Source organism: Macaca mulatta, chromosome 12 (assembly GCF_049350105.2).
Source record: "Macaca mulatta isolate MMU2019108-1 chromosome 12, T2T-MMU8v2.0, whole genome shotgun sequence".
In the NCBI taxonomy this organism is placed as follows: Eukaryota; Metazoa; Chordata; class Mammalia; order Primates; family Cercopithecidae; genus Macaca; species Macaca mulatta.
The window spans coordinates 132,395,493-132,423,031 of record NC_133417.1 but is presented as its reverse complement, the minus strand read 5'-3'; the positions used below and the strand labels follow the sequence as shown (position 1 = coordinate 132,423,031).

Sequence of the window (27,539 nt, the reverse complement as noted above, 5' to 3'; positions counted from 1 at the left end):
GGTGGGGACACAAAGTCAAACCATATCATTAGGGAATTTAAAAAGTACATTTCTTGAGGTATAATCTATGTTCAATAAATCACATCCACTTAAAGCATGGAATTGAGGAAGTTTTGCTGATGCATTCACCCTGTGAAACCACCACCGCCCATCAAGCTGTAGTATTTTTCTGTCACTCCCAGAAGTTTCTTTCTGCCTCTTTGCTATCCATCCCTCTTTACACACCTCATCCTCAGACCAGTACTGATCTGCTTTCTGTCACGGTAGACTTCATTTTAGGTGGCATTTTCTAGAATTTTGTGTTGATGGAATTACACCATGTGTACTGTCTTGTATCTGGCTTCTCTGATTCTATATAGCAATATTCAGATTCATCCATGTTGTGTGGATTAGGAGTTTGTTCTTTTCTATTGCTGAGTAGTATCCCATTGTATGGAGATTACACTTGGAAAAAAAATCCATTTACCTATTTTTGGGCATTTGTATTGTTTCTAGTATAGGGCTACTACAAATCAAGCTACTATGAATATTTTTCTACAAGCCTTTGTGTAGGTATGCATTTTCACTTATCTCAAGTAAATATTTAGGAATGAAAGGTCTGGGTCATATGGTAGATGTACATTTAATTATAAAAGAAATGGTTTTCCAAAGTGGTTATATTCTACCTTCTCAGTGCAAGGTACAATACAATGCATAGGAGTTCCAGTTGCTCCATATATTTATTTTGCTGTTAATTTTTAAATTTTAGCCATCCTAATGTTTATACAGAGGTATCGCAGAGTGGTTTGTATTTCTCCAATAACTAATGATGTTGAACATCTTTTAATGTACTTATCGAACATTCATATAGCTTCTTTTGTGAAGTGCCTATTCAAATCTTTTTTCCACTTAAAATTTGCCTTTTTATCTTCTTATTGTTGAATTGTAAGAGTTATTTGTATATTGTGGATACAACATCAATATTAAATACAAGCATTGTGAGTATTTTCTCCCATTCTGAGAATTGTGTTTTCATTTTCTTGTGATTTTTTAAGAAGCAAAAGTTTTTATTTTGATGGAATATAATTTATAATTTTTTTCTTTTGTGATTTGTGCTTTTCTTGTTACCTGAGAACTCTATACCTATGCCAAAGTTGCAGAAATTTTCTCCTATGTTTTCTTCTTTGGTAGTATTGTTACTTTTACCTCAATGATCTCTTTCAAGTTAATTTCTGGGTATGGTAGGAAATAAGGATTCATTAAATTATTTTTTCCATGTGAATATCCAGTTGTTGTAACACCAGTTGTTGAAAAGACATTTTCCCCCACTAAATTGCCATGGCACGTTTGTAAAAAATCAACTGATCATCACGTGTGAGTCTTTTTATTCCATTTATCTACATATCTATTTGTTTACCATCATTCTTACAACTGTAGTTTTTTAGCAAGACTAGTGTAAGTCCTTCAACTTTGTTGCTTTTTATAAAAATTGCTTAGTCTATTCTTGGTCATTTGCATTTACATATATGTGGATTTTATTTGTTAGTATTAAGTTAAGGAGAGTCGTGTTTATATTCACAGGATATATTGATCTGTAGTTTTCCTATAATATCTTTGTCAGTTTTGGTATCTAAATAATGCTAGCCTCCTAAAATAAGTTGGCCAGCATTCTCTTTTTTTCTATATTCAGAAAGAGTATATTAAAAAACTGGTATTATTTCTTCATTAAATGTTTGATAGAATTCACTAGTAAAACCAATTATCCCCTGAAGTTTTCTTTGGGGAAGGTTTTTACTTACAAAATTCATTAATTATAAATTTAATTGCTATAGGCCATTTAAATTTTCTATTGTTTCTTGTGTCAGTTTTGATAATTGATGTCTTTCCCAAAATTATTTATTTCCTCTACATTGTTAAATTTATTGGCATATAATTATAAGAAGATTCTCCAATTATCTTTTTAATCCCCTTTGTCATTTGATACTGTCATATTATTATTTTTAACATTCCCAGGTTTTCAGGCTTATCAATTGTATACAGAACCAAACTACCAATGTTGGGTTTCATTGATTTTTCTCTACTGTTTGAATGCCTTCTCCTTTGTTAATTTCCTCTTTAATATTTATTATTTCTTTCATTTTGCTTCAGGTTTATTTTGTTCTTTTCCTAGTTTTCTAAGAAAGAAGCTTAGGTAATTGATTTTTGATTTTTTTTCTTTTCTAATAGAAACTTTTATACCTAGAAGATCCTTTTCTGCACTGGGTTAGTTGCATCCTGTAAATTTAGATATATTGTGTTTCTATTATCATATATCTCAAAATATTTTCTGATTTCTTCCTTGACTCATGGGTTATTTGGAAGTGTGCTGTTTAATTTCCAAATATTTGGGACTTTCCTAGATAGTTTACCATTGAATTCTAGTGTAATTCTCTGTAAAATTTCAGTCTTTTGCAATGTGTTGAAACTTGTTTTACAATCCAGGATATAATCTATCTTGGTGGACATGCCATGTCCACTTGAAAAGAATATATACTATGATCGCTTGGTATAGTGAGCTAGTATGTAGTAAATTAAGTAAAGATGGTTGATAGTGTTATTCAGATCTTCTATGTCTTAACTGATATTGTACTTTGTTCTATCAATAACCAAGAGAAGATTATTAATTCCCAACTATATTTTAGGATTTGTCTATTTTTTAGTTCAATTTTGCAGTTTTTCCTTCATCTAATTTGAAGTTCTGTTGTTAAGCACATATATTACTATTTATAGCTTCCTGCAATATTAATTTTAAATCATTATCAAGGGTCACTGCCTATCCTGAAGTCTATTTTATGTGCTGTTAATATATCCATTATAGGTTTCCTATGTTGACTGTTTGTGTGGTATATCTTTTTCCAGTCTTTTATTCTCAGAATGAATGTATGCTAACTGTGATTCTACCTAGAATTGTCCTTCTGTATATCTCCTTCTAACTAACTGAAAAATTTATCCCTTGTGATTTTTCTTTCCTGACGTTTAAAAGGTACTTTATAAGGTACTGTCATAGTTTGTTCCTTTTTCCTTTTTCATTTCCCCAGATCTTCCTTCCTTCCTAAATCAAGTCTTGCCTGCTTCCTGGGGTCTGCCTGGTGTTCCCTGGTTTTCACTTTTTTATTATTTTTTATTTTTTAGACAGGGTTTCACTCTGTCACCTAGGTTGGCTGCAGGGGTGCGATCTCCACTCACAGCAACCTCCGCCTCCTGGGCTCAAGTGATTCTCCCACCTCAGCCTCCCACGCAGCTGAGACTACAGGCATGTGCAACCCAGCTGGCTAGTTTTTTTTTTTTTGTATTTTTTGTAGAGATGTGGTTTCACCATGTTGCCCAGGCTGGTCTCGAACTGCTGGCCTCAAGCAATCCATCCGCCTTGGCATCCCAAAGTTCTGGGATTGCAGGTGTGAGCTACCACGCCCAGCCAGGTTTTTATGTTTATGGCTTTTTCCCAATATATTGTGAGCTTTTTTTTTTTTTTTTTTTTTTTTTTTTTTTTTTTTTCCCTGCATGGCAGATTAGAAAGGAAGGAAAGAAACATTTATTGAGCTGCTCCTACATGCCAGGCATTGTAGTAGGCACCAAGTCCTACTCATTTAAGTCCGTTAGGTATTAATTTTACACACCGAGAAATCAAGTGCTCACAGGGGCTGCAAACTTGCTAAGGATTACACGGCAAAGTGTAATTTTTAGTTGCATTATTAATTAATTACTTACATGATTGGAGTCATCAAGATCTGAACACAAATCTTAACTTCAAAGCTGTACTTTTATTCACTAAGCATGAGTGCACAGATAGCAATGGAGGGAGGCAGATGGTTTCCATGGAGGGGAAGTGGCAGCAGAGGTGAAAAGTCATCGAAGGCAAATGCTAGCCTCACATTGTAGTTGGGAGTGGGCCTTGCCCAGTGGAATTGTTGAGTGTTATTGTTGGAGTTCACCCCCAAGGCAATTCTGGGAGGTCTGAAAAGTCCAGAGAATTCAGATAGAGTCTCAGCCCTACTTAGGGGGGAAATCATACAGCAAGACATGTGGGGGATTAGTGGTTTTGGCAAGAGACTTGACAATAGTCTGAATCAAGATGTCATTCTTCACTTGGAGGCAAAGGGCTCCTCTGATCTGGAAAGTCAGTTGTATATTTTTGGAACATGTATCACCTTCGTGTGGTTCCGAGAAGTGACATTATTATGGTTGCTGTCAAATTTTCTGTTGATATTGGGAGGAGACCTCAGGGGAAAATGATAATAAAAGCCTATATTGCCAGATGGTGGGTGAACTGAGATCTGGTCCAATTGCACTAGCAAACTCAACTCCAATGTTAACTGAGAACTCTGCAGCAGTCTCAAACAGTTCAGCTGAATCTGGAGGGAAGGAAAGGTGGGGGTGGGCTTGGCCATAGTCCAGCACATTCTGATCAAGTTGGAACTCCGAGTCATTCTCAAGAATTTACTTGAGTAATTGTCCAGTTTTCCTTGTTGCTTCTCAGAGAACATGAAGCTCCATCCACATTCCAGTGGTCCATGGACCACACAGACTCATGACCCACTTTGAAAACCTTGGGATGTGGGATGAGAGTGACTGTTTTTGCTAAAGAACTCAAACCAACCTAAATTCTTTGAAGGTCTGAAGGTAGGGTCAACTCCAAAAAGTGGGATTTTAGAAAGAGCAAAACCAAGTAACCAGCTTGAATGTTGGGAAATGGTTAGGTTGACTCTGAACAGAAAAAAATGTAGCCCTCCAAAGGAGGTGTCCAGGTGGATGGAGGTGAATAGGACACGCCATTCTTTTTCTGGGAACACTTTCATGACCTCTGAGATCCTCTGCTTATTTCTCTACAAAACCTGAATATTTGAGAATTCTATTTTAGAAAGAGAAATGTATATAGAAACAGGTGTTCAAGCAATCACAAAAATTATTTTGGAAAGAGAGTATTCAGATGGCTCAGTGTCAAAAGGCCAAAAAGGAAAGTATGTGCAGTCATTAAGTTAGTAGTAAATTATTTTACTGAACCAATAAAAAATTATCATTAAACAGAAATCAAAGATTTAATGTTACTTTGGAAGAGGAGAAAACGTTTTTATGCTTCTGTTACCTTTCTGTGACTGGAAACATCCAATGCTCAGTGTTCTGTTTATCCGGTCCCCCAATCTTGTACATTTCTCCTCCCCCATTTGATGAGAACCCCAGCAGGGTGTATTTGTTTTCAAGATTGGGTTGCTGAGAAAATAAATTCTCTGTGGTAGAGATAATGATTTGGAAGATCTCAGATCTTGTTCCCAAACCTGTCATTTGGAAAGCATTGGGCAGAGACTCATAAGGAGTCCCAGGGGAATTGGAGTCCAGGGATTTTCATAAGGGAGTGAAAGGGGGAAACAAAAAGCTCATGGAGTTAGAGGAGGATAACAAAATGGCATTTGCTGAATATACATGCTGGAAATTACTGCTGCTGGAAAAGAGGCTGTGGATCTTACTTGGGTTGGTGAGCAAGGTGGATGTCAAAGGCCCAGGGTGCTTCTGTTCCATTTCCCTCTTGGAAGAGAGGAGGAGGAGGAAGTGAGCTGCTTCTTGTGGTGGTGGAGCCTTAGACCCAGCTGCGAAGGGTGGGGCCGTGCCTTCTGTCCAACTGGGCTGCAGAGGTCAGTTTGCTCAAGTCAATTGACTGTACGACTTTACATCAGGAATGAGGCAGCTCTCAGGAGTAAGCTGATCGTTTATCCTTTAATGGAACCATCTGTCCTTCTCTTTTTGCATTTTCCTCTTTTGAAACAGGTTTTCATGCTGACTCAGTGTGTCCGTTTTCTCTGTATTTAGTTTTGCCCTTCACTTTGGCCTGCCTCAGCCATCTAATGCCCAATTCTACATCAGGGTATCTCTTGATGCATCTTTTTTTCTGCGTCCCTCTCTTTCTCACTTCTCTCGGTTTCCTAATTTCAGCTCTCCTAGAGGAGCGATCCACATTCTGTCTGTACCATCCTCGTCCCAGAGTCAGTTCTCTGTCACTCAGTCAAGCTCTGGGTTGGGCTGCTTTGGGTCAGTGGCTTACCTCGAGCCTTTCCGTGTGGCTGGGGAGACAAAATCAGATGATAGGAAACCTGGTCATGCCTCCACAGAGCCGAGCTGAAGGTGGGGCTCTGACACAACTGTAGAGAATGCTCCCTCCTTGAGAATAACAATTAGCAAAATCATGCCCTTTAAAAGGCACAGGACCTCTGCAGAAGTTTCCTGTAGAGGCAGTCTTCTAAAACTGTTGTCTGCAATGTTAGTGCTATGACACTTTGGCTTGTTGCAGTTATGATATGGCTTGGCTGTGTCTCCACCCAAACCTCATTTTGAATTGTAGCTCCCATAATTCCCAAGTCTCCTGAGAGGGACCCAGTGGGAGATAATTGAATCAATGGGGTGATTTCCCCCATACTCTTCTTGCAGTGGTAAGTCTCATGAGATCTGGTGATTTTATAAGGGATTTCCCCTTTCTCTGGCTCTCATTCTGTCTTGCCTGCCACCATGTAAGATATGACTTTGCTCCTCATTCACCTTCCATCATGATTGTAAGGCCTCCCCAGCCATGTGGAACTGTGAGTCAATTAACCCCTTTCCTTTACAAATTACCCAGTCTTGGGTGTGTATTTATTAGCAGAGTGAGAACAGAGTAAATACAAGTTACGTTTTTTTTTGTGATGGTGATAGACTCGAACAGAAACCCACTGCTTCATCTATTCCCACACGATAACACCTATTCATTCGTGAGAAGATAGACGAATGGGATGCTCTGCTGAGTGTTGGGGTATTTTTGTTTGGTGCAGTCAAAAGCTTGGTTGAAACAAAATATTTTGTGCTCTTAAGACAGATGGTTGCAACAAAGAAAACCCTCTTAGATGGTTGTGGATAACACGTGGCTGCACTTTGTGAACTGCAAAGCACCAGGCACACTGCTGTTTACAGTGTCAGGTCAACAGCAAGATGGGGGCTCTGCTCAGCTGTGGCCTAGCAGTTGCATCTTAGGCAGGAGAAGAGTCATAAAACTCTCTGCAACTCCTCTGTGGCTTGTTAGGTCCTCTAAGGCCTGCTTCTGGTGAAACAGTGAAAAGGGCAGTTTTTAACCTTTAGCAGCTCATTCAAGACAGAGATCTTCAAACTGAAGTACATGGACCCTTGGGAGATAAAACGATTCTCAGGAGTTACGCAAGCTACTTGGAACATTCACTAAAGGATTCCATTTCGAGATTCTCAATTGTCATGTATATACTTTTGTAGAATTGCTCTCTCCGAAAATGGGTGTTTCGTCAAAGTTTTCACTTCCTCTTTCACAGTTGCCCTGCTTTTCAAAAGAAAGGCAACCCCTCGACCACCATTTTCCCCAAATATTACTACCCTGCTTTGTCCCAGGGTGTAAGAACTGTCTGGGGGCTGAATGAGGGGCAGTGCATTTGCTGGTGTCAAGAACAGGAACCTACCAGCTCCACACCTCCTGGTCAGGGTGCTTTCATCATAATGGAGGGAAGACTTGTCAGCCTGGAAATCATTCAAATTAATTCTAGATGATAAATTAGTATCTTGCTCTTGGTATATATGTTAGTTCATTCAGGCTGCTACAACGAAATACCTAAGACTGGGTGATTTATGAACAACAGGTTTATTGCTCACAGTGCTGGAGGCTGGCAAGTGCAATGCCAAGGCACCAGCAGATTCAGTGTCTGGTGCAGGCTACTTTCTGCTTTACAGGTGGTGCCTTCTTGCTGCGTCCTCACATGGTGGAAGGAAGGGGCAAACAAGCTCTCTCAGGTGTCTTCTGTAAGGGCACTCACCTCATTCTGGAGGGCTCAATCCTCATGACCTAACAGCATCCCAGATGCCTCACCTCTTAATACCAACACATTGGGAGTTAAGTTGCAACATACAAATTGGGGGTGTGGGACACAAACATTCATACCATGGCAGTTTACTACTCAAGAGAAGTTAAAAGAATTGAGTGACATTTGTGTAGCACATTTTTTTCATTCACAACTTCTTGTTTATGTTGAATAAATTTTATTAGAACTTAGTTTTGGAAACTAAAATGGAAATAGAATTGTTGCTGAACCTCTCTCATTTCAGTAGAAAGAATCACTGATCTTGAGCTAAATAAGCTAATAAGAAATAAAAAGGGCCAATTCATTCACTAGCAACTACATTTCCCACAAAATTTTACTTTTGGTATTTGATCATTGTTTATCAAGATTAAAATTTGTGGTTTTGATGAATTATATACTACTAACAATTATAATGAAAGCCAATTTTGGAAAAAATGTTAAGAATTAGAGACTTATAAGTATTTTGTTGCAGAGAAACACAACAGGGTGATCAATATATTATTTTCAGTATGGAAATACATTGCATTAAGATACATGTGGGGGAATGGAATGGAAATACGAATTTAAAAAATAGCAATGTAAAATTCCTGTTAAAGAGCTTGTGTGCATATATTTTAAGCTGATGGTGGTAAAAATCAGACTTCTGTGACATTTTGATTTATTGGATGCATCTAAAATAATGCTGTAGTAGTTTTATTTTAAAGGTCATCGTTTATTATACTCCAGAAATTATATTCTTTGTAGCTATTAAAAGAGAAGATGAAAGTTTTAAGACTTTTTTTTTTTTGGCTGGACGCGGTGGCTCAAGCCTGTAATCCCAGCACTTTGGGAGGCCGAGATGGGCGGATCACGAGGTCAGGAGATCGAGACCATCCTGGCTAACATGGTGAAACCCCGTCTCTACTAAAAAACACACACACAAAAAAAACCTAGCTGGGCGAGGTGGCGGGAGCCTGTAGTCCCAGCTACTCGGGAGGCTGAGGCAGGAGAATGGCATAAACCCGGGAGGCGGAGCTTGCAGTGAGCTGAGATCCGGCCACTGCACTCCAGGCTGGGCGACAGAACGAGACTCCGTCTCAAAAAAAAAAAAAACAAAAAAAGACTTTTTTTTTTTTTTTAAGAAAAAGTAGGGCTGATATGGTTTGGCTCTGTGTCCCCACCCAAATCTCACCTTAAATTGTAATAATCCCCACGTGTCAAGGGAGGGACCAGGTGGAGATAATTGAATCATGGGCGTGGTTTCCCCTATGCCGTTTCTGACAGTGAGTGAGTTCTCAGGAGATTTGACGGTGATATAAGTGGCTTCCCCCTTTGCTCAGTACTCATTCTGTCTCCTGCTGCCCTATGAAGAGGTGCCTTCTGCTATATTTGTAAGTTTCCTGAGGCCTCCCCAGCCATGCGGGAATGCAAATCAATTAATCTCCGCTTTTCTTTATAAATTACCCAGTCTCAGGTATTTCTTCATAGCAGCATGAGAATGGACTAATACAAAAGTGTATAGTTTAAAATTTTTTATTGTAAGATAATTCTTATAACAAGAGAATTCTTAGTAAGAGAGCAGAGAAGTCCAAAGGTAGCTAAGCCGGAGTGTCACTAGGGAGAAGTGACACATACTGGAGTCAACAAATCTGGGTCTGCCACTTACTAGCCTTGTGACTTTGCACAATTACTTAAACTGATTCACTTTTTTTTCCCTGCACAATGAAAATAATAATTTCCTTACTAAGTCATGGTGAGAATTAAGTGACTTGATATCCTACATGTGATCAAAGTGTTGGTTTATCTCCACTTTTCCCAAGGCCAGTTATCCCTCTCTCATTCTTCCTTCCTCCACGCCCTCACTTATAGTCAAAGTTAGCTTCCTTTCTTATCCCCTATTAAATATACTTGATTTACATTCAAAAGGTCCCAAAGTATCTTCTACATGCTCATTTACCCAACCAATATATATTGAGAACTTAATACATTCCAGGCACTATGATGGCACTGGGGATACATCTGTGAATAAAAAAAGACAAAATCACTATTACAGAGCTTATATGGTAACCAAGGGCATGTGATGAGAATGCATTGAGTACTCCCAGTGTCCTTTCATTGTTTTTGCTAGTGAGATACCAGTTATGTTTCTGAAAATTGGCCCATCCATCCATCGGTCTGTCTATCTGTCTGTCTGTCCATCCATCCATCCATCCCTCTATCCATCCAATTAAAATATACTGAGAAACTCCCAGGTGTTAGGACCACAAACAGGCCTTCCTCCTCTGGAACGTGACCACAACAACACTCTATTTTAATAAAATTCTCCTCTGTACAACATGTAGAGGAGATCACATGTAGGATATCAAGTCACTTAATTCTCACCATGACTTAGTAAGGAAATTATTATTTTCATAATAATTTATCACAATACATGTGCATTTTATTTGTATCATATATTTTGGGATTAAAATGTAAATATCTATGGTTTTTCTTTTGACTGTGTTTCCTATTTGTTAAAAAATACCAAATGCAATTTGAGTAATTCAAACAATTTGTATTTTCCTTCCAAAACAAGAATTTGTTTTATTGAGTTGTGCTTTAGACAAGCTTGTCCAATCTGCCTTATTTTATTGTTGTTCTCTTTTGTTTTGTTTTAGGCTTTTAGCAGCCTGAAACCATGGTTTTTAGTTTCTGTCTCTAGTGATAAGCAGAAAAGAGAGATGAGGAAGGGGCTTTACTGCCCCAACCAGAAACAGAAACTAGGAACCTATGACTGAGTTCTCTCTCTTGGGCACCTCTGAGTTGATAACTAAAACATTTAAAATTATGGATTTAGGGATAGGAAAAGATCTGGGTATTCAATTTGAATTGGTTTCTGCTTGATATCGAAACTTTATTGTAGAATGTTGTTCTACCACTTACTTGGGAAACAAGTCTTCCATACATACAGCATTGAATTAATTTACTCAGATTTTACCTAGAAATTTAAAAATAGTTGGTAATGGCCAGGTGCGGTGGCTCACGCCTGTAATCTCAGCACTTTGGGAGACTGAGGCGGGCAGATCACCTGAGGTCAGGAGTTCAAGACCAGCCTGGCCAACATGGTTTAACCCCGTCTCTACAAAAAAAAAAAAAAGAAAAGAAAAAGAAAAAAAAATTAGCTGGGTGTGGTGGCACACCAGCTACTCGGGAGGCTGAGGCAGGAGAATCATGAACCTGGGAGGCAGAGGTGGCAGTGAGCCGAGAATGCGCCATTGCACTCCAGCCTGGGCAATAAGAGCAAATCCCCGTCTCAGAAAAAAAAAAAAAGTTGGTAACATTGAACACTCCTGGTTTCCTTCTCTCTACCTAATTCTCATAGAGACAGGTCTTTTAAAGAAACCAAAGTTTTTTAAATGATACGTTTCAATTATTTGAGCCAAATATATTTTTTATCAAAGTGAAGAGTTCTTTGAGTCAAGTTTAAAAATAGTTTTCTATTTTATATTGATAAAATTAAATTTTATCTCAATAAAAATATAATTCACAAGATAAAATTCACCATTTTAACTTTTCTGAAGTTTATAATTCAGTGGTTTTTAGTATATTCAAAATGTTGTACAGCCATAACCACTGCAATTACATCATCCCAAAAAGAAACTCTGTACCTCCCAATTCTTTCCTCTCCCAAACCCTGACAACTATCAATCAATTTTCTATGTGTGTGGATTTCCTGCTCTGGACTTTTTATACACATGGAATCATAAAATATGTGGCTTCCTTCACTTGGCATAATGTTTTCAAGATTCATTCATGCTGTAGCACATATCAGTACTTCATTCCTTTTTATGGCTGAATAATACTCCATTGTATGGATGTACCACATTTTTCTTATTCCTCACCCATTGATGGACATGTGGGTTGTGTTCACCTTCTGGCTGTTATGAATAATGCTTCCATGAATATTCATATACAAGTTTATATGTGAACATGTGTTTTCAATTATTTTGGGCATATACCCAGGAGTAAAATTGCTAGATCATATAGTAACTCTATGTTTAACTTTTTGAGGAACTGCCAAAATATTTTTCACAGCAGTTGTATCATTTTACATAAAAATACGTTTATATGTATTTGCTGTATGTGTACAAATATACAAAAATGTATATTTGTATACTAGAAGTTTCTTTTTCTAGTTTCATAAAGTAAAAGAAATATTTGAGTGAATTTTAACTTGGATGTTCAAGGGAAAGAATTAAACAGAAGAAAATTCCATATAGCAAAATGAAACAATTATTTATACACATATAAAATATATATTTTAAAAATATAATATATATACATAATTTTTCCATTTATAAAAAATATATTTATGATGTAGAAAGGGTTTAAAGACTTTTTATTTCTGAAGATAAAAACTGATATTTATTCTGTTTCACCGTCACTAAGGAAAGATTGTTATATCTAAAATTTATTGAAGTTACCCTTTAGAAAATAATTCCATAACTATAAAAAATGAAAGTAATTATTTTCAACATTATAATGCATGCTGTGTTTTAAGTGATATATTTATATCTAACAGGAACAGACTTTGACCCAGAACACAGAACCTCACTTGTCAACAAGAACCTTCTGGAAGAGAAGACTGGCAGAATATTTTTTAAGCACTAAGACTTGCCTGTGATGTCGTCTCTGCACGTAGTACTAATGAGGTGCTCCTTCAGATTGACCAAGTCATTGGCCACAGGTCCCTGGTGAGTATCCTCAGTGTGATTGCCTGCTTTTATTTAGTAGTTTCTACTCAATGTTTGTTCTATGGATATAAATCATCTGAATGCTTAATATGTCAAAAAATCAAATCATTCCAGAAAGCTAAGGGTATGTCTGCCATTTCATGACTCATTTTTATTACTGAACACCAACCCTCTTAATTTTCCCTGAAATGCACCTACATAATCATCAAATGGGAAGTTGCACAAGGAAAGGTCCCAGATTCTTGCTCTCTTACTCACCAGGTTTGAATAGCAAAAGACGTATATGCCCAAAGTTTCAGGGTCCCTGTAACTAGTAGAGTTAGGACAGACCACAAGTACAGATTAATAACACCCCCAGCCCCCCCCAGATGTCCACATCTTAATCTCTGGAATCTGTGAATATGTTATGTTACATGGCAAGACGGCAAGGGGTAATTAAAGCTGCAGATAGAATTATGGTTGCTGATCAGCTGACATTGAGATGGAGGAGTTGACCTGAACCTGACTATCTGGATGGGCCCAATATAATGAAAAGGATCCTTGGAAGTGAAGGGGAGAAGCAGGAGAACAGTCGGAGAAGGAGCTTTGACCACAAAAGCAGAGGCCAGTGGGATGCAGCAAGAGAGACGCCACTGGGCACTGCTGGCTTTGAAGGTTGAAGAGGACCAGGAGCCAAGGAATGTGGGCAGCCTCTAGAATCTGGACAAGGCAAGGAATCGGATTCTCCCCGGGGACCTTCAGAAGGAATACAGTTCGCCAACACCTTGGTTCTTGGCAGTGAGACCCATTTCAGACTTCTGACTTCCAGAACTGTAAGATAATATATATGCATTGTTTTAAGCGTCTGAGTGTGTGGTAACATGTGACAGCAGCAATAGGAAAACAGGAAACCGACATGAGATTGTTCGACGAGACTCAAAAACACATTGGGAGTTAACACAGGGAAATGTTAAATAGTGAAAAAACACAAAAGGTTCTGAGGATGATGAACAAGAAATTATGGGGAGTGAAAGAAGCGAAGGTGGTGGGAAGGAATATGATCCAGCCTTAACTATTTGGAGTGGATGTAGAAGAAATGGAAAGGAATCTTAATTGTGCATGTTTTTTTAAAGAAAAAAAAAAGGAATGATTTTATTTTTTAATATCTGCAGTGGCAGAAAGAACAAGTCCAGTGCAGGATAAAGGGACTATGAAGGAGCTTCGGACCTGACCCGAGCTGGCCCCCTTGGGGCCATTCTGTCTGCACTCTTTGGAGCATATTGTCCAACTTTTCTAAGTCTGTTTGCTCTTCTATAAAAGGTTTAAGAAACATGCTGTGCCTACAATCCTTAATGAGATTATATAGAGAGAAGCTACAATTGCTATAAAATGCAACATATCCTAATTAAAAATGTCCAGTGACAATAACTCATTTAAGAAGCAAGAGTTGTAAATACACATTCAACCTGATTTAAAGCAGTTGATTCCCAGTGTTTAACATCTCCTTTATATTTTTCTCTTTTTTTACTTGGTTACTACAATGAAAAGCCAACCTGGCTTGTACTGGAATTATCATGAAAACAGCTGGGGAGAGAGGGAATTTCATGTGCAAGCCATTAAGTATGGGCTGGACCTAGTTACTCACTCCTACTCAGGGTCTCATCCAGATCCAGAGCTCTGTAAACATCTGTAGTGTTTGTTGGCATCTCAGCACAAGAGGAAGAAGCAGAGGGTGGAGAACAAAGGCTCACTTAGGACATGAGGTTTTAGAGAAGGCTCTACAGAGAATGAAAGAACAAGGATGGCGGATAAATCACGGCCCAGGACTGAGCCCCAGTTCTCCTACTATCCTTTGGAATGGTGTGATCCCCACAAGCTCTTTTAAGCATTAAATGAGATAATGGATCCAGAAGCTGTTTGACAAATATAAGGCCTAGAAAATATATGCGAATGTTTAATGGGTGTTTTGTTTTGTTTTGAGACAGAGGCTCACTCTGTTGCCCAGGCTGGAGTGCAGTGGCACAATCTCGGCTCACTGCAATCTCTGCCTCCCAGGTTCAAGCGATTCTCCTACCTCAGCCTCCAGCGTAGCTGGCATTACAGGCGTGCGCCACCATGCCCAGCTAATTTTTGTATTTTAGTAGAGATGGGGTTTCGCTATGTTGGCCAGGCTGATCTCGAACTCCTGAACTCAGGTGATCTGCCCACCTTAACCTCCCAAAGTTCTGGGATTACAGGCGTGAGCCACCACGCTTGGCCTTTTAGTGGTCTTTTAAAATTGCATATTTCCTCTGTTAAAATTTGTTTGTAATAATGAAGTTACCCCAATCGGATTTCTGCCTCACTTATAAAGCCCTGGACTACACAACTTTTCCCTAAATCTTCCATATTATTTCCCTTTTTCTCCAAACCATCATCCCAGTCCAGTTAGGTTTCCTTCCACATTCTCTCCTTCTAGTTGCTTCCACTAAATGGCATTTGGGATACACTGTCTCAGCAGTGTGTGTCTCTGAACGAAGCTGCCTCCTTCCTTCTCTCCTCTCCTGTAGTTTTCATTCTGAGAATCATCTTCTTTCACTCATGTATCCCTCCAGGTCTCACCTTCAGAGTGTCCTCACGGTCCCCAGCACAATGAGGACCACACAAGGGGTTCAACACATACTTCTTGGCTGATTAAAAAGAGGAAAGGCAATGATGGCAGCCAGAGAGAGGAAAGCGAGGATCTTGTCACTGATGATAAGTCGGCTAGTAGAAGCAGCCTGTTAGAAATAAAAAGTAGCTTTCTGAAATTAATTCCTTTCCTCTTTTTCTTTTTAATTTGTTTCACATGAAAAACTGTTTAATCTGCATTTTTGTTTTTCTGTAGGTCACTTATACTCATTCTCTTTTCTCTACAATACGTATATGGGGTAAGTACATTCACTAGCTCTGGTTGCATTGTGAAAATTCACTTTATCAAATGCATAATTTTTGTTGTACTTTCAAAGAAATCACCCTCTGGGACTCAGTTTTCTTACCTGTAAAATTGAGAATAGGACTAAATAAACACTAAGATTTATTTTATATTGTATAGTCAAGACTGCTTACTGAATTGCCTAGGTATTGGGGATTTCTTTATTTTAATATGAACATAACCCTTTTTTTAAAAGGTTTTTTTTTTGTTTGTTTGTTTTTGTTTTTGTTTTTTTTTGAGACAGGCAGGAGGCAGCTGGGTCATTTCAAGATTAAATCAAGAAGTATAAGAATAATTTGAACATTTTAGCTCAGAAGAAAAATAAGTCCAGAACATTCTGTAATAAGCTATCTTTCTTCTGCCTCCTCACTGAAGAATCTCAGTCATTAAACTCACCCTCAGATGTGTCTGGGAAATCTCATCGTGGTCTGCCTGCAACTCAGGTTGATCTTAAGACACCTGACTTGGTTTAAATCACTCTAGTGAACACATCCTTATCTGTTCGTACTCTCCACCTTGGATCCACCCAATGAAACTTCAGTGAGTCAAGTTATTGTAGGTCTTTTCAAAGCAAATAAAAATGCAAAATTACCTTCTGTTCTCCTTTTCCCACAAGTTGGGAGCAGAAAACACTTGGGTTAAAGAATGAGGAGCCAGTGGTTCTTGACTCTGCCAATGATTCATTTCTTAACTTATATAAGACTCAGTTATCTCCTGTATTGAGTAGGGATGATAAGACTTGCCCAACTTTGTTGACATGCATTTGAGAGCATCACCTGAAATAATGAGTGGAAACAATACTGTGATATATACATGTGTACTTTTTATATTTCTCTTATCTGATTTTTAAAAGTTTGTTTGTGTTATATTCTTTTTTATGTTATAAAAGTCTGCAGAGTCCTAGATTTTGCCTTTTTAAAATATTGCACATGAGTAAATATAATTTCTGAACCAAAGATTTTTCTATCCCAGGCCTTCTACCAGCTTGTGGTGTGCAGATATTCTAGAGATTTCATACAGGGAGGGGCCATACTATCGTTGGGTTTTAAAGGTAGCGATACAAATTGTTATGCAATGTCTGTGGGAAGCACTTTGGTATTACCCATCCGGATTTTGAATGCATGTACCTATTGACACAGAATGTGTCTTTTTGGAATTTGTCATACTTGTTTATTCTGATTCATGCATACAGATAAATATGCCCAAGAATACTAATTTCAGGATAGTGTTCAGTATAGACAGAAGGGAGCTGCCTAAATTTCCTTCAACAACAACTGGTTAAATGAGGTATGGTACGTGGTCTGACGGATAGGCATATGTAATACTTCGGAATGATTTTGAAGACTTTCAATGATGTGAAAACAGCAAAATGTAGAGCAATCCACCATTTGAATAAAAGTAAAACAAATCAGAAATCACCAAAAGTGTGTTTTATACATCTGTGCATGTGTGCCCATGTGCTCATCTGCCTCTGTATGTGTTTGTGTGTGTGAATGAGGTCATTGTACGAATATGCTTATTAATGCCCAGACACCCATTTGAAAAAATTATCCTATATAGGAGGGAACTTGGGGCCATTGTTGAAAGAGGCCATTTCTTTTCTTGTTATACTCTTTTGCACCATTTGAATTTTTAAAATTATGTGCCCATATTATTTGTTTTTCAAAAAAGAAGATGGAATTACAAGTATAAGACATTATACTTCTTTGTTTGAACTTTTTTTTTTTGGGTTTCACTCTGTCGCCCAAGCTGGAGTGGAGTGGCACGATCTCAGCTCACTGCCACCTCCGCCTCCCAGTTCAAGCAATTCTCCCTCCTCAGTCTCCCGAGTAGCTGGGATTCCAGGCATGTGCCATCATACCTGGCTAATTTTTTTTGTGATTTTTAGTAGAGACGGGGTTTCACCATGTTGGCCAGGCTGGTCTCGAACTCCTGGCTTCAAGTGATCTGCCAGCCTTGCCCTCCCAAAGTGCGGGGATGACAGGCATGAGCCACTGCAGCCAGCCTTTGAACTTTTCTATGTGACAAATATATGTTTAACAATATCTGAGATAAGGCAGATAGTGACTTTTCCTTTTTTCTCTTTGAAGAAGAGTAACATTAGTTTCCGAGAGTATGAATGTATTCTCAGTGAATGTGGTTCATACTTTGAATGTTTAATTGTCTGAAATATTGTGTTTATCTTTTAAAATGAATTTATACAATCTATTTTTGAGGTATAGACCTCCGTAAATTCACCCTCCTCTTTGAAACCTTTATTGGGGAATGCTTAGGTAGAAGAACTTTGCAGAGGCTAAAATCACCTCTTGCTTTTTCCTTTTACTGATCCAAATCAAAGCTTGATATGTGACTATTCCTGTTTTATTTTCTTTTTTAGAATCTGCTAATTTTAAACTGATTCTTTCCTGAAACATAGTTTTGCTGAAACATCTTAGTGATGTTTGGCAAAAATAAGCAAAGAAATAATAATAACAAACTTGCCCTTATTATCAAGCCACCTAATCAACTGACCTTATTTTTTTCCTCTAGTTGTTTTCATATTTCAGTGAACACATAGTAATGAAGCCCAACCTTAAATGAACCCAAGTAGTCAGTCTAGTTACTTTAAGTGCTTTCATGCTGTCCTGACCTGGGCCCGAGCATTTAATTTTTTTTTTAACCTTATCAGGGTGTTGAACTTAATATTTCTGCATTTATAGATAACAATGTTACTCAAAACTCAAGAGGCATATATTTCTGAAACTTCAAATACAGTTTTAAACTTAAATTATCTAATCGCATGGCTCTTGTCAAGCTTCAAATTCTTGTATGCTTATAATGATCCATGAGAATATTGTTTACAAAGATGTCTTTTTAAAATTAATGCTTAAAGATATTTTCTTTTGGATTGTGTCTGAGCATATTTTTCTCCAAAAAATAAGCCTAAATTGTGTGATTGAAAAGAAAAATAATATATGCTGATTAGACTCTTTTCCCTCCCATACACATATACCTGTTCATATATATGTATACATAGATATATATTCACATATACACATATATATTCATATGCATTCACACATACATATGTATATATGTCTTCCATGGGAACTATAAATATTAGTTTTATTGTTTTATGTTTACCCATCATACACTGGTCTAAAGGCTTGAGTTTACAGCCTTAAGTTTAAAAGGTTGATCAATCATAAAATTGTATGGGCAATGTATAAATGTTGCAATGATGACTAGGTTAGATCAAGAGCCAGGCAAAACTTATCTCTGATGCTTTCTTGATATTCTTCTCCATGCCCTCGGGTCCCAGCATCTAGAGGTGCTTTGTCCACTACACAGGGGCCTAAACCACCACTCCCTCCCCACTGGCAGGCCCAGCCTGGGAATGTGTGCTCAGTGCTCATGTTCGTTGCAGGGGACATCATGGTGATTGCTGTTAATGGATCTGCTTATGGAAATAGTACTCTGGGACTATGCTTTTGTACGGAAGTGGATGATGACTCTGGATATAGGTGATTAGGATTCATGAGAACAAGGAGCTGATTTTTCCCAAAGGGGGTGTGTGTGTGTGTGTGTGTGTGTGTGTGTGTGTGTGTGTGTGTGTGTTGCTCTAAACAGATTGTTAGAAAGTTTGCTAAAAGTGGGGAAAAGGTCCAAATTATTCAAGTTCAGGAGTATCTGTTTGAGAACACAATAGAGAAACCAGCTTGGAGTCTCAGCAAATTGTAGGAAGAACAATTTTAATTTTAAGCCCAAGGATGTGACAGGAGAATTGTCCTATGAAGGACAGTTTGATGAGGGAGGAGACACACCGCAGCTGATCTTGAAGGTAAAGCAAAACAGGCCCTGAAAAAGAGCCAACCTTTTCATTTAAACTAGACTCCATTGTCTTTGTATGGATTGCCTAACCACATAGTTTACACTCTAAGACTGTTCGCAACTTAGCAAATTAAGTCTTACCGAAAGGGAGAAATTGCAGAAGATTCCAGTTAAAGTCAAATGACTTTAGAAGGACACTTATTTTCCTTCAGCGTCCTCAGTTTTGGAATCTTCTTGCTCATATAATCAACTCTTCTTATTATTAAGCTACTGTGTAAGTTCTTCATCTTTTTATATGTCATGATTTTTTCTTCTCATGGAGTCAAAGGTAAACCAAGAGTGCTTGTTATAATGTATGTGTTATGTATCCAATTAAACAACGAGTACTGGTATACTAAATAAGATGCTTCACTTTCCAGAGTGGAAAGAAATACGTTGGTCCTTGTGGAGGAAGAGATTGCTCTGTTTGCCACTGTGTTCCTGAAAAGGGGTCTCGGGTAAGTGATGTAAAAACCGACATGGGCAGCATTCCTGAATTTTGAAATCTTGTGAATATTTAATGTTAAGTAGTCCTAGATTCTTGGCCAGTTTTAGTCCTTGATAATGTTTATGTATTTCACAGCCAATGTTTTTCATATTCTAATAGCAATCTCAATTATATTAGACAGTCTGGGTTTTGAAGACAGTCTTAGAAAGCTGCGATTCACCCATTATTTTATATGAATTGCCCTATGGAGGAAGGGTCCTGGTGTGAAATGGTACCTACTGGGTCACCATCCTGAAATATGGCATTTTAAAGGCTCTGAGAAGTACTGAAGTTGGTCGAAAAAAAATCCAAGTTTGTTTGGTCTTTCCAGACAGTTGACTATAGGACTCTTTCTTGGATTGTCCCTATTGAAACAAGTGGCACAGTGTTCTAATGAAGCGATAGCTATATTTTTGTATGCTTATTATGCGCCAGGCACTGTTCTATGAGTTCAAAATGCTTCTGCTCATTGACTTCTCATAAGAATCTTCTTAGGATACCACATTGCCGGGCAACAGACCGAAGCCCAGGAAAGTTAGTGTCTTGCTCAAGTCCACCCAGAACGGCGATGTTGATGACCATGCTAGATTCTGTGTTCTGCAAAGCCAAGAACCTCTTTGGTTACTGTCTATCAGGTCTCTTGAACATTTATTAACATCTCCCCCATGTTCTGACAGCAGCCCATTAATTCATTCGTGATAAAGTATTAGATCAAACAATTCTTTAATTACAATTACTCCCACAATCTCACAAGAAAGGAGTGTGTTATAGAAGTTTGGGACAATTTTTGAGTCAGATCAACGATTCTTTTCAAATGTGTCTTCATCCATTCTCGCTGCTGTAACAGAATACCACAGACTGGGTGGCTTACAAGAAATTGATTTCTCACAGTCCAGGAGGAACCCCTAGAGCAAGGTGCCAGCAGATCCAGCGTCTTGCTGAAGGCCTGCTTCCTGGTGTGCAGATGGTGCCTTCTCATTGTATCCTCATATGGTGGAGAGAAAGAGCCCTCTGGGGTCCCATTTATAAGGGCATTCATCCAATTCATGATGATGCCACTCTGATTAATTACCTCCCAGAGACCCCAACTCCTCCTACTATCACCTTGAGGGTTAGAATTTCAACATATGAATTTTGGGGGCCACAGACATTCAGTCTGTAACAGTGTTCAAGCAAGTCAATCGTAGGGGGCTGTGCATGACATTCAAAAAGCACAGTAGAGTAGGGAGCAGTCTACAAGGACACAACACTACCTTCCTGAGAGAAGGGACCACATATTTCTCTCATGGTATTGCTTCAACTTTACACAGCAGGCGTGCAATGGGTTCCTTTGTTGGCCTATTTTACTGGGAGCAGCAACCTTATTGAGCATAAGTTATGACAAATCTCCTGATGCTTAAACTGCTTTGTTCCTTCTTCAGTACATCAAAAATTTTGTTCATCAGAATTTATCTTGAGCTTTTTCTTTCTTTTTTTTTTTTGAGATGGAGTCTCGCTCTGTCACCCAGGCTGGAGTGCAGTGGCATGATACCAGCTCACTGCAAGCTCCACCTCCCAGGTTCATGCCATTCTCCTGCCTCAGCCTCCCGAGTAGCTGGGACTATAGGTGCCCGCCCCACGCCCGGTTCATTTTTTGTATTTTTAGTAGAGACGGGGTTTTACTGTGTTAGCCAGGATGGTCTCCATCTCCTGACCTCACGATCTGCCCGCCTCGGCCTCCCAAAGTGCTGGGGTTACAGGCATGAGCCACCGTGCCCAGCCAGAGCTTTTTCTTTTCTATTCTTTTTCTTTTTTAGACAGGGCCTCACTCTGTCACCCAGGCTGGAGTGCAGTGGCATGATCTTAGCTCACTGTAGCCTCAAACTCTTGTGAGCCTCCCACCTCCACCTCCCAAGTGGCTGGGCCTACAGGCACATGCCACTACACTAGGCTAATTATTTTTTTGATTATTATTATTATTATTATTTTGTAGAGGTGGAGTCTTGCTACATTTCCCAGGCTGGTCTCAAACTCTTAGCCTCAAGTGATCCTCCCTCCTTGGCTTCCCAAAGTCCTGGGATTACAGGCATGATCCATTGTGTCCAGCCAGTCTTGAGCCACTTTCATAATATAATTTTATTTATTTTATTTTATTTTTATTATTATTATACTTTAAGTTCTAGGGTACATGTGCATAACGTGCAGGTTTGTTACATATGTATACTTGTGCCATGTTGGTGTGCTGCACCCATCAACTCGTCAGCACCCATCAACTCGTCATTTACATCAGGTATGACTCCCAATGCAATCCCTCCCCCCTCCCCCCTCCCCATGATAGGCTCCGGTGTGTGATGTTCCCCTTCCCAAGTCCAAGTGATCTCATTGTTCAGTTCCCACCTATGAGTGAGAACATGCAGTGTTTGGTTTTCTGTTCTTGTGATAGTTTGCCAAGAATGATGGTTTCCAGCTGCATCCGTGTCCCTACAAAGGACACAAACTCATCCTTTTTGATGGCTGCATAGTATTCCAATGTGTATATGTGCCACATTTTCTTAATCCAGTCTGTCACTGATGGACATTTGGGTTGATTCTAAGTCTTTGCTATTGTGAATAGTGCCGCAATAAACATACGTGTGCATGTGTCTTTATAGCAGCATGATTTATAATCCTTTGGGTATATACCCAGTAATGGGATGGCTGGGTCATATGGTACTTCTAGTTCTAGATCCTTGAGGAATTGCCATACTGTTTTCCATAATGGTTGAACTAGTTTACAATCCCACCAACAGTGTAAAAGTGTTCCTATTTCTCCACATCCTCTCCAGCACCTGTTGTTTCCTGACTTTTTAATGATTGCCATTCTAACTGGTGTGAGATGGTATCTCATTGTGGTTTTGATTTGCATTTCTTTGATGGCCAGTGATGATGAGCTTTTTTTCATGTGTCTGTTGGCTGTATGAATTTCTTCTTTTGAGAAATGTCTGTTCATATCCTTTGCCCACTTTTTGATGGGGTTGTTTGTTTTTTTCTTGTAAATTTGTTTGAGTTCTTTGTAGGTTCTGGATATTAGCCCTTTGTCAGATGAGTAGATTGCAAAATTTTTCTCCCATTCTGTAGGTTGCCATAATATAATTTTAAAAGTGAAGCTTCAAGAAAACAAAGTCTGTAGCTTTTTTGTGTAAATGTGAACATTATATAGAAAAAAAAGTCTGACTTTTTTGTGAGGTTATTAATATAAATACATCAGGATTGTACAAATGCAAAAAGAAAAAAAACTCAGTGCCTCTAAATTTTATGACTTTGAGCTTCAGGACCAAGATACATAGATTTGATCAGCCCTGTGGCAAGAAAGGGATGAGCAGACCACAAAACGAAGAGGACCAGTTGCTTTGATAAAGGCACTTCCGTAGGCCCCCAGTGTGAAGGAGGCTGAGAGTTGCTTTAGCAGAAAGGGAGATGCTACTCGTTTTCAGCCAGTAAAGGCCAGAGTGCTGTTCAGCATCTCACAATGCACAGGACAGTCCCCACACCAAAGAATTTTCCAACCCAAATGCCAATTGTGCCGAGACTGAGAAGCCCGGTTCTAACCTCACCTCTGCTCTGTGACGCAAGTATTCTTATTTCCACTCTTTAGAGCAAGGAAACTAAATTCCCAACAGTTCTAAATAACCTGCTAGGATGTGCAAGAGCCAGGAATCACACCCAGGTGTCTGGCTTCAGCCCCAGCACTTGCTCCACGATCGTGGAAAGATGATTACATGAAGGTGCCAACTGCTGGGTTGCAGCATCACTTTGTAAACTCAGGTTGCCACTTGATCTGACCAAGCCTGGGTGTCTCGCATGTACCCCCATTGGTCCTCCTCTTCCATGTCCTTGTGGTTTGGTATCTCCACTGAGCTCCTTTGAGAAGGACAGGAAAGACAGAGGCAGAGTGCAAATGGGAAGGCATTCAGAAAAGGGCAGAGAAGTGGAAATATTCAGATTGTCTTCAAGAGTGAATGAGTGGCTGTTCTGTTATTTAGAACTGTTGGGAATTTAGTTTCCTTGCTCTAAAGAGTAGAAATAAGAATACTTGCATCACAGAGCAGAGGTGAGATTAGGACAGGGCTTCTCAGTCTTGGCACAGTTGGCATTTGGGATGGATAATTCTTTGGTGTGGGGACTGTCCCGTGCATTGGAAGATGTTGAACAGCACTCTGGCCTTTACCTGCTGTTAACCTTGTGCTGTTAAACAAGCACAAGGCGTTGCATGTGTAGATGGTGCACTTTTCCTCTGACCAGTCTCTGGATGGTGAAGGCTCCCGGTCCTGAGCAGCACTCTGCTGTGTGTGTCTGTCTGTGTGGTCCAGGAGAGCTGTGTGCACCACACCAGGGAGCCTCTGGTCTTCCTGAGATGGATGGGTTTTCCGTGGGAAGGCTACAAGTCGCTGTGACATCTTCCAGCTGAGGATTTGGGGGTGTGGCTTGTGCATAACAGAAGGTGCTTTGGGAAAGCAACACGCTCGAGCCCTCAGCAGCCGGCCAACCTTCTGAGCTGCAGTGGCAGCTCAAGGGGGACTATCAGAATAGGAATACACCAAATTCCTGAGGCTTGAGGGATCTGCCTGAGGCTGCACAGCCCTCAAGTGGCATAACAGGGTATTCCTAAGAAGGAAAATGTTCCTCTCTTACAGGTTAATGCCCGGAGTAATAGCAGGTAGTAGTTTCATCAAACCCCACATCAAAACTGCTATGTCTAAAGCGATCGTTGACAGACAAAGCTGGTTCTGTGCTGAGGAATGGCCATGGTTTGCAATTTAACTGGAGAGGAGAGCTAGAGTTAGGGGTGGAGATGGAACGATCTAAGGTGGAGAACTGAGGGGGGCCTCCTTTGATGTCTGCAGAATAAAGTCCAGCCCCATCACTGTACCGCTGGAGGCCCACAATCTAGCCCCAGCATGAGTTTTCATCCGTAATCCCTGTTACTGCCCCCTTGACCCTTTCCAGCTGCAACAGTTGGGCCACTCATTCACTCTTGAAGATAATCTGAATATTTCCACTTCTCTGCCCTTTTCTGAATGCCTTCCCATTTGCACTCTGCCTCTGTCTTTCCTGTTCTCCTCAAAGGGGCTCAGTGGAGATGCCAAACCACAAGGCCTTTCTGCTCATCACAGCCAGTGTCAATGTCTCCCTGCCGGAGCCTCCTAGCAGCCTGCCTACCTGCTTCTCTTTCGCTGTACTTGTCCTGCCCTGCCCTGTAGCTCTGGCTGGATTTGAGTGTGAATGTGCCTGACTTTATGGATTAGATGGCAAGCATACACTTCCTGAAGGTGGTCATGAGAACACATGTAAAACGTTGATCCTGACTCCTGAGCCACTGTGGACACCCTTGAAATATAGTTTACCTACCTTCACTTCTCCCCTTTTTAAACTGGGGGTCATTTTTTTTGTACTTTGAGATTATCACAGTAGATAACACACAATAGGCAGTGAGTACACATAAATTAAGAAGCTAAAATTCAGGGGCTGGGCGTGGTGGCTCACGCCTGTAATCCCAGCATCCTGGGAGGCTGAGGTGGGCGGATTACCTGAGGTCAGGGGTTCAAGACCAGCCTGGCCAACATGGTGAAACCCCATCTCTACTAAAAATACAAAAAACCAGGCATGGTGGCGGGTGCCTGTAATCCCAGCTACCTGGCAGGCTGAGGCAGGAGAATCGCTTGAACCCGTGAGGTGGAGGTTGCAGTGAGCTGAGATTTCGCCATGGCACTCCAGCCTGGGTGACAAGAGCAAAACTCTGTCTCAAAAGAAAAAAAAAATTAGATTCCAGCCTGGACAGGATTTGGGAGCTGAGCTGGTGGTCAGGCCAGCATGCAAGGGCTCTGGAGGGGGATCTCCCATGCCCAAGAGAAGAGGGGGACACAATTAGTGGGGAGTCTCTTCCCCAATCCTAGACTTTCTCTGCACACACTAGCATTGAAGCCTGTTATGAAATGAATAATCTCACATCGTTCAAATTCCCTCGAGAATTTCAGGTAAGGTCAGAAATAAGCACTTTGAGCAGCAGCAGCAAATAAGAGCGTTGCAGCTCTTGGACCTGCTAAGGTGCAGTGGCACCCTGGGAAGAGCTCCAGGCTGAGGGCAGGAGACCGGAGCTTACCTCCTTGATCTTTTTCAGGTTCAGAGCCCTCACCTGGGACATGAGAACTTGTCCTAGAGGGGGCTGGTTGGTCCCTCTCGTTTCTAGCAGCCCGTGGTGCTGTGATGTGGAACGTGGGTTTTCACATATGACAGCTATTTACTTGATTTCCCAAATGACTTGTGATGAGGCCCTCACATTTCCCCGAACCTCATTATGGCCCGTCTTTAAGGGTGTGAATGAGGTGTATCAGGCAGGATTTTCTATTATTCCTTATCAGTTTCAAGGGAGGAAGCTCTCTGCGTTTAATGGTGCACTCCTTGCAAGGAAAATTACATGTCCTTACAAATTAGAATGGGGACCTTGTATAAGTTATACTTTAGTAACAAGGATGATAATAAAGACACTGTCCAGGTTTTTCCCCATGTTTTCTATTCAAGGGAGTATAACAACTGTGAAATTAATAAAATCTTACAATGTGGTGGGTTTACAAACACGGAGGTCAAATGGCTTAAAGGTCAAGAATTGTCTTCGTGTTTTTGGTTTGAAAACCAAAATCAAACATGAGTGAGTCATTCTTTCTTCTGAGAATTTCAGTCGCTAAAAAAATGCAAGTATTTTCCCTGTGATCTCATTCACTCATCCCTTATACTCCTAAGAGCTTGCATTCCGTGATAAAAATGGAATTTACTTGGGAAATTTTAATTACCGTTAACATTTTTCATTTCATTGAATTACTTGCACTCGAAGTTTGAGAGCTCAGTCTCATCACTCACACAGCTGTGTTTTAGGACATTTTCTACCTGTAGCCTGACACATCGTTCAGAACAATAATTTTTATGTCCCCAAAGTTCACTTAAGTCAATTGTGTTCCATTTTGATGTAAACAAGTTCCAGTGACAATTGGAAGTTGGCAAAGGTGGTCTTTTTTCAAGCCCTGAGCTTGTTGGGTTTGCTTTTTTGTTCTTCTTGCTGTATCTTCCTCCTCCAAGAACTCTGTGGCTCATGTTGTCACTACTGGAGAATTCCCTGGTAGATGAAGTCCCTGTCAGAGGTGGCAGACTCAGATGCCCCTGGGGAACAGCTGGTGACCTGAATGTGGTAATGGGGAGAGGAGGTGCTCAGGACAGGGCTACTAGGAGCTGGGCGGTGCATTTGTCATTTAAAGGCATCGGAATTCAGAATTTTTTAAAAGCCTAGTGGCTAGCAATTAAACACTCCCCAGTAAAATTCAGCCCACCAGCTTCCAGTTTATAATTTGGGCTTAGCTTGTTCAAGTGTTCCCCCACGTCAAGAACAGGAACCTTGATTTCTGAAGAATAGAAAACTTGCAAAAGTTAGAGGCTGAATCTTCCGCTATAGGATGATCTGTGTAGGTGCTTGAGTAAGGATGTCTTTTTTTTTCTTTTTTGTTGTTGAGATGGAGTCTGTCTCATCCACGCTGGAGTGTCGTGGCGCTATCTCAGCTCATTGCAAACTCCACCTCCTGGGTTCAAGCAATTCTCCTGCCTCAGCCTCCAGAGTAGCTGGGATTACAGGCACCCCCACCACGCTTGGCTAATTTTTGTATTTTTAGTAGAGATGGGATTTTGCCATGTTGTCC

The 27,539-nt window shown here is 39.9% G+C and overlaps 1 protein-coding gene across 1 annotated transcript in view; it reads left to right on the top strand.

Moving 5' to 3' along the window:
* COL4A4 (collagen type IV alpha 4 chain) overlaps positions 1–27,539 on the top strand; it is a 155,161-nt gene that overhangs the window by 5,475 nt on the left and 122,147 nt on the right. Inside the window, exons 2-4 of the mRNA XM_001110249.4 lie at positions 12,400–12,571; positions 15,417–15,459; positions 19,733–19,810. Coding sequence (XP_001110249.4) covers positions 12,501–12,571; positions 15,417–15,459; positions 19,733–19,810 — 192 coding nt within the window. The 5' untranslated portion in view covers positions 12,400–12,500. The remainder of the gene's footprint in view (positions 1–12,399; positions 12,572–15,416; positions 15,460–19,732; positions 19,811–27,539) is intronic.